Below are 14,101 nucleotides of genomic sequence, written 5' to 3' on the forward strand. Positions count from 1 at the left end.
ATACACACATTGACAGAAAAAAACAGAAACCATATATAACAATATCAAACTAAAACTAAAATTAGGAACAAGATGTATCAATATATAAATGTGCTGTGTGCGTTGCTGCAAAACAAAAGGGTTCTGGCTCAGTAATACGCTCCACTCTTTCGGGTGAAGCACTGATAATTCTGCTAGAACCCAGATCACGGACAGATTATCGAGTAAAAAATAATAATACAAAAATCCAAAAATATTTAGAAATATGTATGAATATTACTATAAATGCCCGTACTACAATACAATACAATACTATAAATGTGTATGAATATTTTTGAAGGAGAGCAAACGGTTGCTGGAGTCGGGCGCGCTGCGGCACCGGCGCACCGGGTCGCGCGACCTGCGGCCGCCCGCGCAGCCGCAGTCGCGCCACAAGCGCACGTCCTCGCACCACATCACGCTGGAGCCGCACGAGCTCTGCCTGCAGCTGCAGAAGGGCCGCAGCGTCGACCAGCTATCCGTCTCCCTCGCACAGCCCCGCCCGCCGCACGACCCCTGCGTCTGAGAGGGACGCATTAACCCACCAACTCATTTCCCCTAACGTGCCCGTAGATCTCAAAGCTGTTTTCTGTCGTAGATGTTATATTAAAAAAAAACTATATTTACTTCTAGCGGTAGTCGTTTCAGCAGAAAATGACTTTCGACGGATGCGAGCGCGTTAGAGAAAGTGTGTTATCTGTGGTCCCGCTTCCGAGCGTATAGTGATATTTAGTGAAATTTGAGCTCCGCTCGAGCTCCTATCCTGTCGAATAGTAGCGATAGTACTGAATGAGTGATTTTGATCATATCTGTGTAGTTCCGACGCTTTAAAGAGATCTATCTCTGTAGAAAACCCCCATAAAGTTATAGTGAATCGTTCTATCGGGTACCGCTGCGAATGAAATTTAAAGAGAATATACCGCAGTTTTATTGTACGCATTCTCTTAACAAATGGTAGCCTTTTAATGTAAACTCATTTAAAGTATTACGGTAGGCGTCGATATCATATCGGTTAATAAATAAAACCCCTATAAGAATGGTAAATTCGAACTGCGATATAAACTTTCCCCATGTGCTTGTATGAGATATAAATACTCAGTATATTTACACTCGGGTTTTCGCCGTAGCCGTTCTTATAAAGCTAAGGATTCACTAGCTAGTAAATAAATGTCGAGCGATATCTCGCGACATGACACAATATGCCAGGCAACATTTTGCCTAAACGCTGTTTTTTTCTGACGTCGCATGACATGTCGTCGACATTTGTCCCCTAATGAATCCTTAGATTAATAGTTTTAATTGATTAACAACATTTTTCATATAGATTATTGTTGATAAAAATAATAATATAAGAAATACTTCAAATGTATTCATGTCAATGAGTTACATAACAAATACAAGTGCATTCACTTTAAAATCTTACACATTTAGAATACTTTATTGAATTGGTATGTTAAATTGTAAATATTATTTTCTGCATTAAATGCAATGCACTATTTACAGACCATTTAGATATATTTTGTACTTAATTTTATCAACTTATTACTTCTCTAAAATATGAGAAAACTAAAAGGAAATAATATAGCACATGATAGAGGGCTTAGTGCTCAATCATATTAATTACACGTTTTTATTTTCAATAATTATAACTTTATTCATGCACAAATAACATCTGTTTGCAACAGCTTTTATCGATGAATTATTGTAATTAGCATGATTGTGCTTTAGACCATCTAGTTTCTGTTGTGATATGCCCACGCAAAAACTGCCATTTTGTTGATTTTTTTAATCAAAATATTACATTAAAATCACAAAGTGCCACATGACTCAAAGTTCAAGTTCTCTTTTGATTGCTGGTCTACAGCATTTTTGTACAAATAAAATATATCCTGCCTTCTTCTATAATTCAAACTTCTGCTTGCACAAATAATAAACACTACCTTTTTTTAAATTGTAAAGCACAATATTTTACACCTAAACTGACATCATTACATTCCCTTAAACTTGTAAAAAAAAACCTCAACATTTTCACTGCAATAGGCACCAATCACAAGCTATATAATAAAGGTATGTAAAAAGATGTATATGTCAATTTTATATTTATTTATTATGATCTCAAGATGGTGACGACTGCTGGTTATAATTTTGGTTTTATAACTTGATGTACATTTGTTTCTTTTTTATATTTAAGTTGTAAATATTATTTTTATATTTAGATAATGTTGTTTTAATGTTTTTAAAGTAGTTTTTTCATGGCTCACTTCCTGTATATTTTATATATGATAATAAATCTTATTTAGACTTGATATAATATAATGTTCTACAAATTTTCTTTGGTGAGTTAAAAAAATGTCAATTCTTGGGCTGATGTGTTGAAATAAGTAATCAATTATTATGGTAGAGTATTATTTTATTATGGAACAAGTATTTTAAAGCAATATATATATATTTATGGCAGAAAAGACAAAGGAAATTAGTAAGTCATCCATGTAACATATTTGTTAAAAGAGATAAATAGTTTGATATGAAAGAGAGTGTTTTATCTAAAAATGCCTTATTACAATAGATGTTAAGACTTGATACTGACTTAGTTGTATTTGTAAAGTTGTTATCTGAATCTTGGAAGGAAATGGTTGAAGATAGCAACTACAAAACTAATTTGTTGCATTTAGTGAATAATAAAATTGCATACTTATTTTAAAATATTGTTTAATTTAAATTCTTAAAGAGGACTTGGACCGATCACTGAGCCTTCTCCACAGCAATCTCTTCTTCCATTTCTCCTGATGAAAAGAATAGAGATGTTTATTACTATTTAACTCAAACACATACTTTGTACTGCTTGTGCTCCTAAGTAGCTAAAGCTTGACCAGGAATATATGATCACATGCCATGTTGCGGAATTTCACTGGAACTTCTTTTTTCATACTATACTGAACTGTAACCCTATACGTAAAAATAACAGCACCCTCTTGACAATGATCATATATTACTGGTCAGGCTTTATATGAATAAAAGAAACCCACATTAGTAAAGACATTTTAAGAAAAGCATTATTTTTTTACTAAGGTGGGCTTGATGCAAAAAGGTTAGGAACACAAGCATATGCACTCCCAGTTTCTAATTAATAGGTTCTGGATAAAGAGGTATTGGTAAGATGGTTACAAATGTGCGGAAAATACAAGTTCTAGATATCTACTTCTTTCCCATACACCAAACAGTAGTTTCATGTTCATTTTAGGGGCCTGCAAGGAGCAAAAGGCAACACTCAGACCTATATATTAATTAATGAAATACAAGGGGTACACCAACAGATTCTGCTCTGTTGTGTGTCATGGGACAGCAACTAGTAAGACTATAACGGGTTAATGGAATCTAAATCTAGTTATGGGGGACACGGATGGATTAAATGCTGGGCTATATGGTGAAAAACCAGAGGTCTGCATAATGAAATTATAATTACTAAGTACTGGTAATAAAAAACAACATTCTACAAGATCTACCTTTTACTCAACAGTATACTTACTCTAGACTATTAACATAACAAATGCCATCATAAACATCTACAGCTTAACACTTAATCTAACTCACCACATTCTTTGATAACAACTTTCTTTGATACTTGCCCACCCTTGGAACCCAACTTTTCCATTTTTTGCACAGTCTCCATCCCTTCAACCACAGCACCAAAAACAACATGCCTGCGGTCCAGCCAGGGAGTGGCGGCAGTTGTGATGAAGAACTGAGAACCATTAGTATCGGGGCCGGCGTTAGCCATGGACAGCATTCCGGGGGCGGTGTGCTTCAGCTTGAAGTTCTCGTCCTTGAATGTGCGGCCGTAAATGGATTTGCCACCAGTACCATTATGGTTAGTAAAATCGCCACCCTGGCACATAAAACTGGGAATAATTCTGTGAAACGAAGAATTTTTGTAGCCGAATCCCTTTTCTCCTGTGCAAAGTGCTCTAAAGTTTTCTGCCGTTTTCGGCACCTCTTCAGTATGAAGTTTCATCACAATTCGGCCAAGGGGCTCGCCGTCCGCAGTGATATCAAAGAAAACCTTCTTTTCCTGTTGAGTTGAGGCATAACGCAGAGCAGCAGCTGAATACACTGTGCCGTTAATAATAGAGCGCCGTAACATAGTCGCGACCGACATCCTGAAAATAAATTAATATCATTTAACATATTGTAATTCGTTTGTGGTATAGTATCATTTCCACCATAAATGTTTTTACCTTGATCACGTTGATGTTCGGGTCACTAAAACAAAAAAATACCACCAAATCAAGATCAATTTCGAAATATTATAATTATAACCTAAAAGAATCCTCCTCCAATCACGCTGAAAGCTCAAGATTATTGCAGGGCTGCCAGTACATAATTTTTGATTATACGATCCAGTGCCTGCAATTATACGAAATTCGATTGCATTATACGAGAACACAATTAAAAAAAAATTAATATTAAATCGATATTTTGAAAAACTGGGGTCCTACCGCAAAGGCCGAAATTCGCAAATTGCGGGGGTCTTTTCTTTTACTCCTATGAAGGCGTAATAAGAGTGACAGAGAGGGACGCTCGCAATTTGTGATCTTCGATTTTTGCAATTATAGCCCTAACGTTGACGTACGGTTCCAATAAATTTTATAACAGTATTGACACACTGTTTTTCTGTCAGTAGTTTGACATCGGTGTTTTTTTTGTATCCAATTATACCACCTATACGAATAAAAATTCCATTATACGAATTTCGTATCCAATTCTACGATCTGGCAGCCCTGGTCATTATTGACAAGTTTAGTGAACTCTGAGTAAGAAAAAGCAGAGTCCAGACGAGCTGGGCAAATCGTCCGATTTGATCAGGAAAATAATTGGCGCCAATCTTATCTAACGTCCACACGTACACAATTTAATCACCAATTTACATTCCATAGATATTAACTTCGAAAATTGGCATTTTCGATCGCTGAATCTAATTGACGTTTGCGTCCGCACGGCCTGATTCAATCAGACAATTTCATCAGAATGGCGAAAAATTGTCTCGTCTAGACTCCACTTAAGTGGTATCCAGAATCCAGACGAGACAATTTTTCGCCAATCTTATGAAATTCTCCGATCGAATCAGCAGGTGCGGACACATAAATTCCAATTTTCATAGTAATTATCTATGGAATGCAAATTGGCCAATTATTTTCCTGATCAAATCGACTGATTTGATCAGTCCCGTCTGGATACCACTTTAAGATGGTAGGATCAAGTAAAGTAGAGTTCAGACGAGCTGGGAAAATCGACCGATTTGATCAGGAAAATAATTGGTGCCAAATCTCATCTAGCGTCCACACGTACACAATTTAATCACCAATTTGCATTCCATAGATACTAACTGACTAAAAAATTGGCAATTTTGTGTCCGCACCTGCTGATTTGATCGAGTAATCAAATTATTAGCGTTTGCGTTTGCCTGATTCGATCGGACAATTTCATCAGATTGGCGAAAAATTGTCTCGTCTGGACTCCACTTAACTGCGTCCTTAAAGCCCCCTCCAGACTATGCGCGTGAATCGCGAGCGAGTGTGGAGGGGGCTTAACGGACGTACGATCGACCACCTTACACACACACGATCGAATAGGCCTTGGTTCGGACCAAGGTCGCATCCGGTACGCCCGTATGAAAATGCTTTAAATTTTTAAAAATGAAAATCTAACCTCTAAATTTTGACAACTGTGGATGGAGCTAATGTAACTAATGTTTATTTCTTTAAATGTTATATATTATAATTACTAGAAAACATTAAAAAGTTATTATTGTTTATGACGTGAGTTACATTATTTCGCGTCATTTCCAGTCTTATTAAATGTGTCCCGAAATCACGGATAAATAAAAAATATAGAAGACAGAATTTTTAGAATGTACTGTATAAGGTCAATTTTCCATCATATGCGCCAACCTATCCGACAACTGCATCCTAAAAATGTTCTTCACATCAAGCAAACATTCTTCCGACCAGCCAGTCAATTATCGCAGCAGTCGGAGGACTACTCTGGTAAGACATTCTTTATAGGTAGCCTTCGAATACCGGAACGCGGATCAGCGTACGAGGAAACTATTTAAAAAAATAATATAATCCCGGTATACGAGAGGTTAAGTGATGGCTGCTCAAGTGCTCATATATAATATTTTATATACAATCATTTTCTAGTTACATAGAACAGTATAAGTAAAAAATTTAAAGTACTACATTTAGAAAGTATTTTACATGTATTAATTTCATTACAAAATAATAAAATTGTTCACAGAAGACATTATTAACGAAATATGCAAAGGTGATGAAGAGATTGAAAAGAAATTGCGTATTCTCATGTTAGAGGTGGAAGTGATGCGGCAAGACGGGCGACAAGCGCCAGACCAGCTGCGGAGCCACCACTGGAAACATCTCATGGAACTGCCTAGTAGAAATCAGAGACATTCATACCTTTTGTATCTATTTAAAACTGAAAAAGCTAAGGAAAACCAAAAAGTAAGTATTTAGAAAAGGGTATTTTCATGATGAGAAAACATTATAAAAAATATTATACACAATATTGAAACAATGGCATTTCTGCATGCTCAACATTATATGTTTAATATGCAACCCCGCTTAATAAAAGAAAAACACTTTCATGGTGTCATTACTTTATTATAATAATATGATTCACATATTAATAAGTTTTACTAAATGGCTAAATGTTTTTATAAATTTTAAAGCATTTGGACAGGAATACTTAATCATTATTATACATGGTTTAACAGGCAAAAAAAGATGCTAGAAAACAAGCATTTTTGGAATCAGAACCTGAAGATACTAGAGAATTTCCTGATGATTTGTTATATGGAATTCAACACCAATCATTGTTCTTGCGTATTCGGGACCAGTCCATGAACAACTTTGATAACTACAGGTAAATATATAAAAATATAACTTGGCACTATGTTATTGACCATTGCGTGCCATTGCCATAGAAAATGTTGTTCTGTAAGCTAGTTTTGTAGTGCATTCTTATACAATTAATGTTTTTATTTCAGAGCTTTGCAAGCTATAATGCATGGTCAAAAAGTGGTAATAGATTGCTCATATGAGAACAACATGATATATAGAGAAGCAGTAAATGCCGCTAAACAAATGACCTTTGTGTTTGGTGACAATAGAATACATAAAGACCCATTTGATGTGCACATGTGTAATGTGAATTTAAAAGGACACTTCTATAAACAACTAGTAAAGAATATACCTTCACTTGAAGAGCCGTGGATACCTCTAAATATACACACAGAAAGTTACTTGAATGTGTTCCCAAAAGAGAAATTAGTCTACCTCACACCACATTGTCGAAATGAATTGACGGAGTATGACCATGATGCCATTTACATCATTGGTTGTATGGTTGATAAGGTATGTCCAAGAGTACTAGACTGTTCTAGTATTTATTATATTTACTGGTATTTATCATTCAGATCAGTCTGTTTTAATGTAAACTACTTATTCATATTACTACTAAAATAAGAACATTTTGCATCATGTGATAAGATCATAGAATTGAGAATTTACTGATTTATATGTATATAATTTTTTTTTGAAATATTAGTTAAAAAAAACCGGCCAAGTGCGAGTCGGACTCGCGCACGGAGGGTTCCACACCATCAACAAAAAATAGAGCAAAAAAAATCGTGTTTGTTGTATGGGAGCCCCCCTTAAATATTTATTTTATTTTATTTTTATTAGTATTTGTTGTTATAGCGGCAACAGATACATCATTTGTGAAAATTTCAACTGTCTAGCTATCGCGGTTCATGAGATACAGCCTGGTGACAGACGGATGGACGGACGGACAGCAAAGTCTTAGTAATAGGGCCCCGTTTTTTACCCTTTGGGTACGGAACCCTAAAAAACATACTGCTAATACAAATAACAAAACAGATATGCAACTAAACTAACATGTGTACATTTATTACAGGTAAATAATGATCCGCTGTCCCTGGCTAGAGCTAAGAGAGATGGAATCAAAATGGCAAAACTGCCTCTTGACAGATATCTCGAATGGGCTCCAGGATCAAAAAAGAACTTGAACATTAACCACATGGTACCAATACTATTAGATCTAAAAACTACTGGAGACTGGGAATATGCATTAAGACATGTCCCAAGACGAAAACTAATGGAAACTAAAGTGTTAGCCATGGAAAACAAGTTAAAACGTACTCCAGCACTGAGAAAACATGTGTTCAACAATTTAAGACTTCATCCTGAAGAGCTTCAACACTCACTTAACGAAAAGAGAAAAAGATCAAAAAAGTCATTGTACGATGATGACAATATATAATTATAGGAGTTTAAAGAAAGTATTTTGTTTCATTTATTAATATGGACAAAAATAGTTTTTTTTTTACTTTATTTGCTACAGATTTGCAATCCAGACCTAACTTGTATGTAATTACGTATCAGAAAAATATGCCAAACCTACTGCCACTTGCACCATCCCACTAACCCGGGGTTAAGCGGTTAATTTTATTTTATTTTATTCGGGATGCTTACTGCCTAATATACATATGTTGATAGACTTATTATCTGCTAAATGCAAATTACAAGCTTCCACATATATAATGCTAATTAACAAAAATATAAAGGTCTCGAAATAGCAAAATATTATAGACAGGTGGAAATCGGCCTGTTTCGAGAAAAGTCGTCGACATCTCTTCTAAATACCTAAAACTGGTATGGATGTGTTCCTCGTGATCTCTAGAATACGAAATGACCGGTTTTAGTTTATGGAGTGGGGGACGGGTCGAAAAAAAGGGGGGCAAAGATGGCGGCCGACCATTATTGATATTTGTTCACATCTTGAGTCCTATGGGACCGATCGGTTCGTGTGAGGTGTCGTTTGAAAGAGTATTAAACGTGCTATTATTGTTTCATAATAACCGTAGTCATAACTGTAGTCGTTTACAAAATATTTTAAAATATTTGATTTTATACCGTGCATGGATGGCATAAGTACTGATTAAATATGCGCCTAACTCAATAAATTACAACAATACCGCAATTATTTTATTACAAAATATACGAGACATTTCATTAGCTTACCAAAAACATAAGTTTTATTGGCGTATGATATTATATAACCAATTAATAACGAATTTTGTTCAGCATGGGTCACTACGCACCGTCACGTAAATGGCGGGCGACCGACGTAAACTTTTCATTATTTCTCGGGTTCTATTTTATTGATCAATTGCTGATAGGTACCATTTGAAAGGTTATTAAACGTACAATAAATGGTTTCTAACAGCCGTAGTCATAACTTTAGTAATTTACAAAATATTTTAAAATATTTGATTTTTTTACCGTGCATGGATGGCATAAGTACTGATAAAATATGCGTCTAACTCAATAAATTATAACTTTACTCCAATAATATTCTTACAAAATGTACGTGAAATTTCATTAGCTTTCCAAAAATATAAGTTTTATTGGTGTATGATATTATATAACCAAGTAATTACGAATTTTGTTCAGCATGGGTCACTAAGCGCCGTCACGTAAATGGCAGGCGATCGGCGTCAACTTTTCATTATTTCTCGGGTTTTATTTTATTGATCAGTTCGTGATAGATACCATTTGAAAGAATATTAAACGTACTATAATTGGTTTTCAATAACTGTAGTCATAACTTTAGTCATTTTCAAAATAATTGAAAACATGATTTTTTACCGTGCATGCACATAAGTACTGCTAAAACATGGTTCTAACTTAATAAATTATAACTTTATCGCAATTAATGTATTTACAAAATATACGAGACATTTCATTAGCTTTCCAAAAACATAAGATTTATTGGTGTAAGATATTATATAACCAAGTAATAATGAATTTTGTTCAGCATGGGTCACTGCGCACCGTCATATAAATCCCAACAAACAATTAGGCGACACTTAGCACCTATTTTCTTACCTAAAGACAGCCTGGCTCTAGAATAGCTACATCTATAGTCTTAGTTTACAGTTTACAGGCTCTGGTGAGATAAAAGTGTTTAAAAGGTTCATCTAAAGATTTAAGATCTACAGTAGCTGTTTTGGGCGCATTGCATGTTAAGCTGCTAGTATTATAGCTTATAGCTCAAAGTGAATTGAACAACCTTAACATCTATATGAGTAATAATCTGCAATTTGCACTTAAGGTTCTAAACGTGTGATAAAGCCTTCTACTTATAGCTTTTTATATCGCAATCGCTACTTAACTCTCTTGTATGACTTACAGTCGAACAGAGAAGTTATGAGTCGCTATTATAGATCTAAGATCATGTAGTTACAGACGAGCGTTATTTAAATACCGTAGTACATCTTATAACTGTCAATAGAGTCATACAAGCTAAAACTACAATGCCAAACGCCAATGAATCAATAGGTAAGCAAAAACTATAAATTAGACCGTAAAATAAAATAGTAAATAAATATAATATAGATAGTTTACTCAATATTGACCTTATCTTACTATTACTATACTTAAAACCGGACTTCACGGATAGTTATTATGTGGACATACGCTGCTACTCAAATAGTAGTCACTTATTTTGCATCCTGGAGCGTGCGGCGACAAATATCTCTTTAACGCCACAAGCCTCAGATCTCACTAAAAAGGTGATTTTAAATTATTAACTACGGAGTGGGTTTGAAAACGTTTTACGTGTAGACGCGTGAGTCAAATAACAACACAGATATTAAGTACTTCATATGCAGTGGTTTTGCAATCATGAAAGCTACGAACTTAACGATGTTATGAACCTAGAACTGGGCTTTTGTCAAAAGAGTCAAAATATACTTTTTCTACTCCAGCACTTAAATGTGTCAATTAAATGACTGACAGTGATATCTAAAGCAATGTCATTTGAATGATTTGTCTATAGGCTCATAAGATGACTGCTAGCAGTCATCTTATGAGTATAATACAACTGCTTTATTTTTTTTAAAGATACAAGTTCCGATCATCTTGATTGAAAGAGGTATGTTTTCATTTACAATAATAACTCTTTTTTTTTTAATAATAACTCAATTTTTTTTAAATAATAACTCTTTTTTTTTTTAATAATAACTCTTTTTTTTTGCTGCAGCTGTCATAGAAAAAGTAATGTATGCAACAGCTCATAATTGGTTCTTAAAATTCTCGGGTCTTTTTTTACAAAACTCGACTACGTCTCGTTTTGTAACTTCGACCCTTGAATTTTAAGAACCCTTATTATATCACTGTTGCATAAACTACTATAAGTTTCCTGTGATAAAAAAACAAAACAAACAAACCATCATTTATATCGATATTTTATCATTTTGGATACCTACATTATAAAATGTACTGTCAAACAATAATAGAATGCTGCTGGTCTACCAGGCGCTCGCCGCGCCGTGTGTTTGCTTGCTTGGCGAAATTGGTCCTGGCATACCTATATAGTTGTACGGTAACTAAACAATATTTTTGGAAAGTTAATAAATAGTTTGCTGATTTTACTCTAAAAATTTCACGCTATATTTACTACATTATCTCTTTCTCAAATTATTTCAGTCAGTAAGCAAACCTCTAAGGTAAAAATTAAACATTTTCTTTAATATTTTTAAAATGGTTATTTTGGGCCTCAGATTTCAAACAATCGAGTATTCACAGAAAATTTAATATGCTTGCAAATGGTATCCACCATGTATCAGAAAAATAGAACCTGAAATATAATGAAAACTCAACGATGGCCGGGCTCCATTTACGTGACGGTGCACAGTACCCATGCTGAACAAAATTCATGATTACTTAGTTATACAACATTATAAAGCAATAAAACTTATATTTTTGGATAGCTCATAAAATTTCCCGTATATTTTGTAAATATTTATTGCGGTAATGTTATAATCTATTGAGTTAGAAGCATGTTTTACCAGTACTTATGTCCATGCACGGTAAAAATCATATATTTTCAATTATTTTGTAAATGACTACAGTTATGACTACGGTTATTAGAAACCAATTATTGTACATTTAACATTCTTTCTAATGGTATCCATCACCAATTGATCAGTAAAATAGAACCCGAGAAACAATGAACAGTTGAGGTCGGTCGCCCGCCATTTACGTGACGGTGCGTAGTGACCCATGCTGAACAAAATTCATCATTACATGGTTATATAATACCATACACCAATAAACCTTATGTTTTTAGAAAGCTAATGAAATTTCTCGTATATTTTGTAATAACATTAATTGCGGTAAAGTTATAATTTATTGAGTTAGACGCATGTTTTGTCAGTACTTATGCCATCCATGCACGGTAAAAAATCATATATTTTAAAATATTTTCTAAACGACTACAGTTATGACTACAGTTATTATGAAGCAATAATAGCACGTTTAATACTCTTTCAAACGACACCTGAAACGAACCGATCGGTCCCATAGGACTCAAGATGTGAACAAATATCAATGCTGGTCGGCCGCCCACATTCCCCCCCTTTTTATCGACACGTCCCCCTCTCCATAAACTAAAACCGGTCAATTCGTATTCTAGAGACCACGAGGAACACATCCATACCAGTTTTAGGTATTTAGAAGAGATGTCTACGAAAATCGTGAAGGAGACGACTTGTGTTTAATTTAACTCCAGACTATTACACTGTATAGGTAAATAGAATACACGTTAGAAATTACGAACACAAACTTAACTATTAAACCAGTAATCCAGTGTCAAATTGTACTGGTAACCATGGTATCTCCAGATTTAACGTGGTTTAACGTAGTTGGGTTCCATCATGTCATTAGAATTTCAACCTTAGTATTCCGATTTAAGGTTCAAGTTATAATGGACTTTCGTAAAATGTGATAATTGATGTTTTATTTTGGTTAAAATGTCTCTAGAGAAACTGACAGTAAAAGTAAATAACCATTATAGTCCAGTCAGTAAAACCGGTCAAACAAGCTTGTCAGTAGACAAATTCAAATTTTCTATGGGATCATAATTGATAACTCTTCGCGCCTGCATTTTTTAAATTTGCTGCTCTTTTCCACAGACGGAACTTGCTTGACAGAGTATATATCAATTTGCAGTAAAGTAGGTTTTCCTAAAGCCGCGTCTCGATATCGCTCGGCAAACTATCGAACATTGGATCGCGCGGCAGCCGCCGCGCAATGGATACCGGGCTGCCGCGCGAGCCAACTCGATCATTGGCGCACTCGAACATGCCGCGCGACGAAACAATAGAAATTAATCGAAATGTAACTATTTGTGAGGGACTTAGGGTAAGTAATATAAAAATAAAACAATATTTCGAGTCTAATGTGCCATATATGCCATAATATATGTTTAATTTTGTACACAGCATTAAAAGATTTCATAACTACATATAGTTAGGTTAAAACTATTTACAGTCTGATGTTGATCACTGAAGTATAGATTGTGATAGACACTTAATATTATTGAATCAATACAAACATTGACCATTCTTATACAATCTATTGCACACATAGATTCTCAAAAAGATTGCATGCTGAGCATGCATGTATTTTCGTGTTTTACATTTAAAGTAATAACTAGTACATTGAAGTAATAAAAAAGTAAGTCTAAATTAGTCTACAAAAGTAGAAATATACACATAAGCACATAACATACTCTCAACATAACCACTACACAGTAGATGGACTCTCGTCGCGACACAGGCGGGTAAAACCATAATCATTTATACATTCCTCTCTCTACAAGTACAGAATAAGTAAATTACGCTCTGCAATTATACACCACTATTTATTTATAAATAATCTTGTACTACATCCTACTGTAAAACAATCAGTTTTATAACTACACCGATGGCAGAAGACAATGTTTCAACATGTTCATTATAGTTTACTATAGATCATATTATCTCTTAAAAGTTCATTAAAAACAGAGTAAATTTCTTCGCCGCAAATTAACAATCTCAATCTCGAAATAAGTAAAATAACACTCATTCACCGCCTCAACATTGACCTAAATAAACGCGAACACTTTCGTAAAAAATATACAAATATCATTTTCAAATGAT

At 34.5% G+C, this 14,101-nt stretch overlaps 3 protein-coding genes across 5 annotated transcripts in view; 2 read left to right on the forward strand and 1 right to left on the reverse strand.

The window, feature by feature from the left end:
- LOC134663176 (solute carrier organic anion transporter family member 3A1-like) overlaps positions 1 to 1,062 on the forward strand; it is an 80,764-nt gene extending 79,702 nt beyond the window's left edge. The window contains exon 19 of the mRNA XM_063519542.1: positions 320 to 1,062. Within this exon, the coding sequence (XP_063375612.1) occupies positions 320 to 544 (225 nt within the window). The 3' untranslated portion in view covers positions 545 to 1,062. The remainder of the gene's footprint in view (positions 1 to 319) is intronic.
- Positions 1,063 to 2,609: 1,547 nt separating this feature from the next.
- On the reverse strand, positions 2,610 to 4,304 carry LOC134663204 (peptidyl-prolyl cis-trans isomerase-like). Of its 2 annotated transcripts, XM_063519589.1 has the most exons (3): positions 4,254 to 4,304; positions 3,610 to 4,175; positions 2,610 to 2,801 (listed from the first exon to the last, which is right to left on the reverse strand). In XM_063519589.1, the coding sequence occupies exons 2-3, from the start codon at positions 4,172 to 4,174 to the stop codon at positions 2,761 to 2,763; spliced, it is 606 nt and encodes a 201-aa protein (XP_063375659.1). In that variant the 5' UTR covers position 4,175; positions 4,254 to 4,304; the 3' UTR covers positions 2,610 to 2,760. The 2 variants fall into 2 exon arrangements, with proteins under 2 accessions (XP_063375659.1, XP_063375660.1); XM_063519590.1 differs by lacking the exon at positions 2,610 to 2,801 and having other exon boundaries at positions 3,507 to 4,175.
- A 1,458-nt stretch (positions 4,305 to 5,762) lies between these two features.
- LOC134663152 (mitochondrial ribonuclease P protein 1 homolog) lies at positions 5,763 to 8,398 on the forward strand. Of its 2 annotated transcripts, none has more exons than XM_063519499.1 (5): positions 5,763 to 6,062; positions 6,316 to 6,536; positions 6,809 to 6,957; positions 7,082 to 7,448; positions 8,011 to 8,398. In XM_063519499.1, the coding sequence occupies exons 1-5, from the start codon at positions 5,927 to 5,929 to the stop codon at positions 8,374 to 8,376; spliced, it is 1,239 nt and encodes a 412-aa protein (XP_063375569.1). In that variant the 5' UTR covers positions 5,763 to 5,926; the 3' UTR covers positions 8,377 to 8,398. The 2 variants fall into 2 exon arrangements, with proteins under 2 accessions (XP_063375569.1, XP_063375570.1); XM_063519500.1 differs by having other exon boundaries at positions 6,319 to 6,536.
- The last annotated feature ends 5,703 nt before the right edge of the window (positions 8,399 to 14,101 follow it).

This window comes from Cydia amplana, chromosome 4 (genome assembly GCF_948474715.1).
Source record: "Cydia amplana chromosome 4, ilCydAmpl1.1, whole genome shotgun sequence".
In the NCBI taxonomy this organism is placed as follows: Eukaryota; Metazoa; Arthropoda; class Insecta; order Lepidoptera; family Tortricidae; genus Cydia; species Cydia amplana.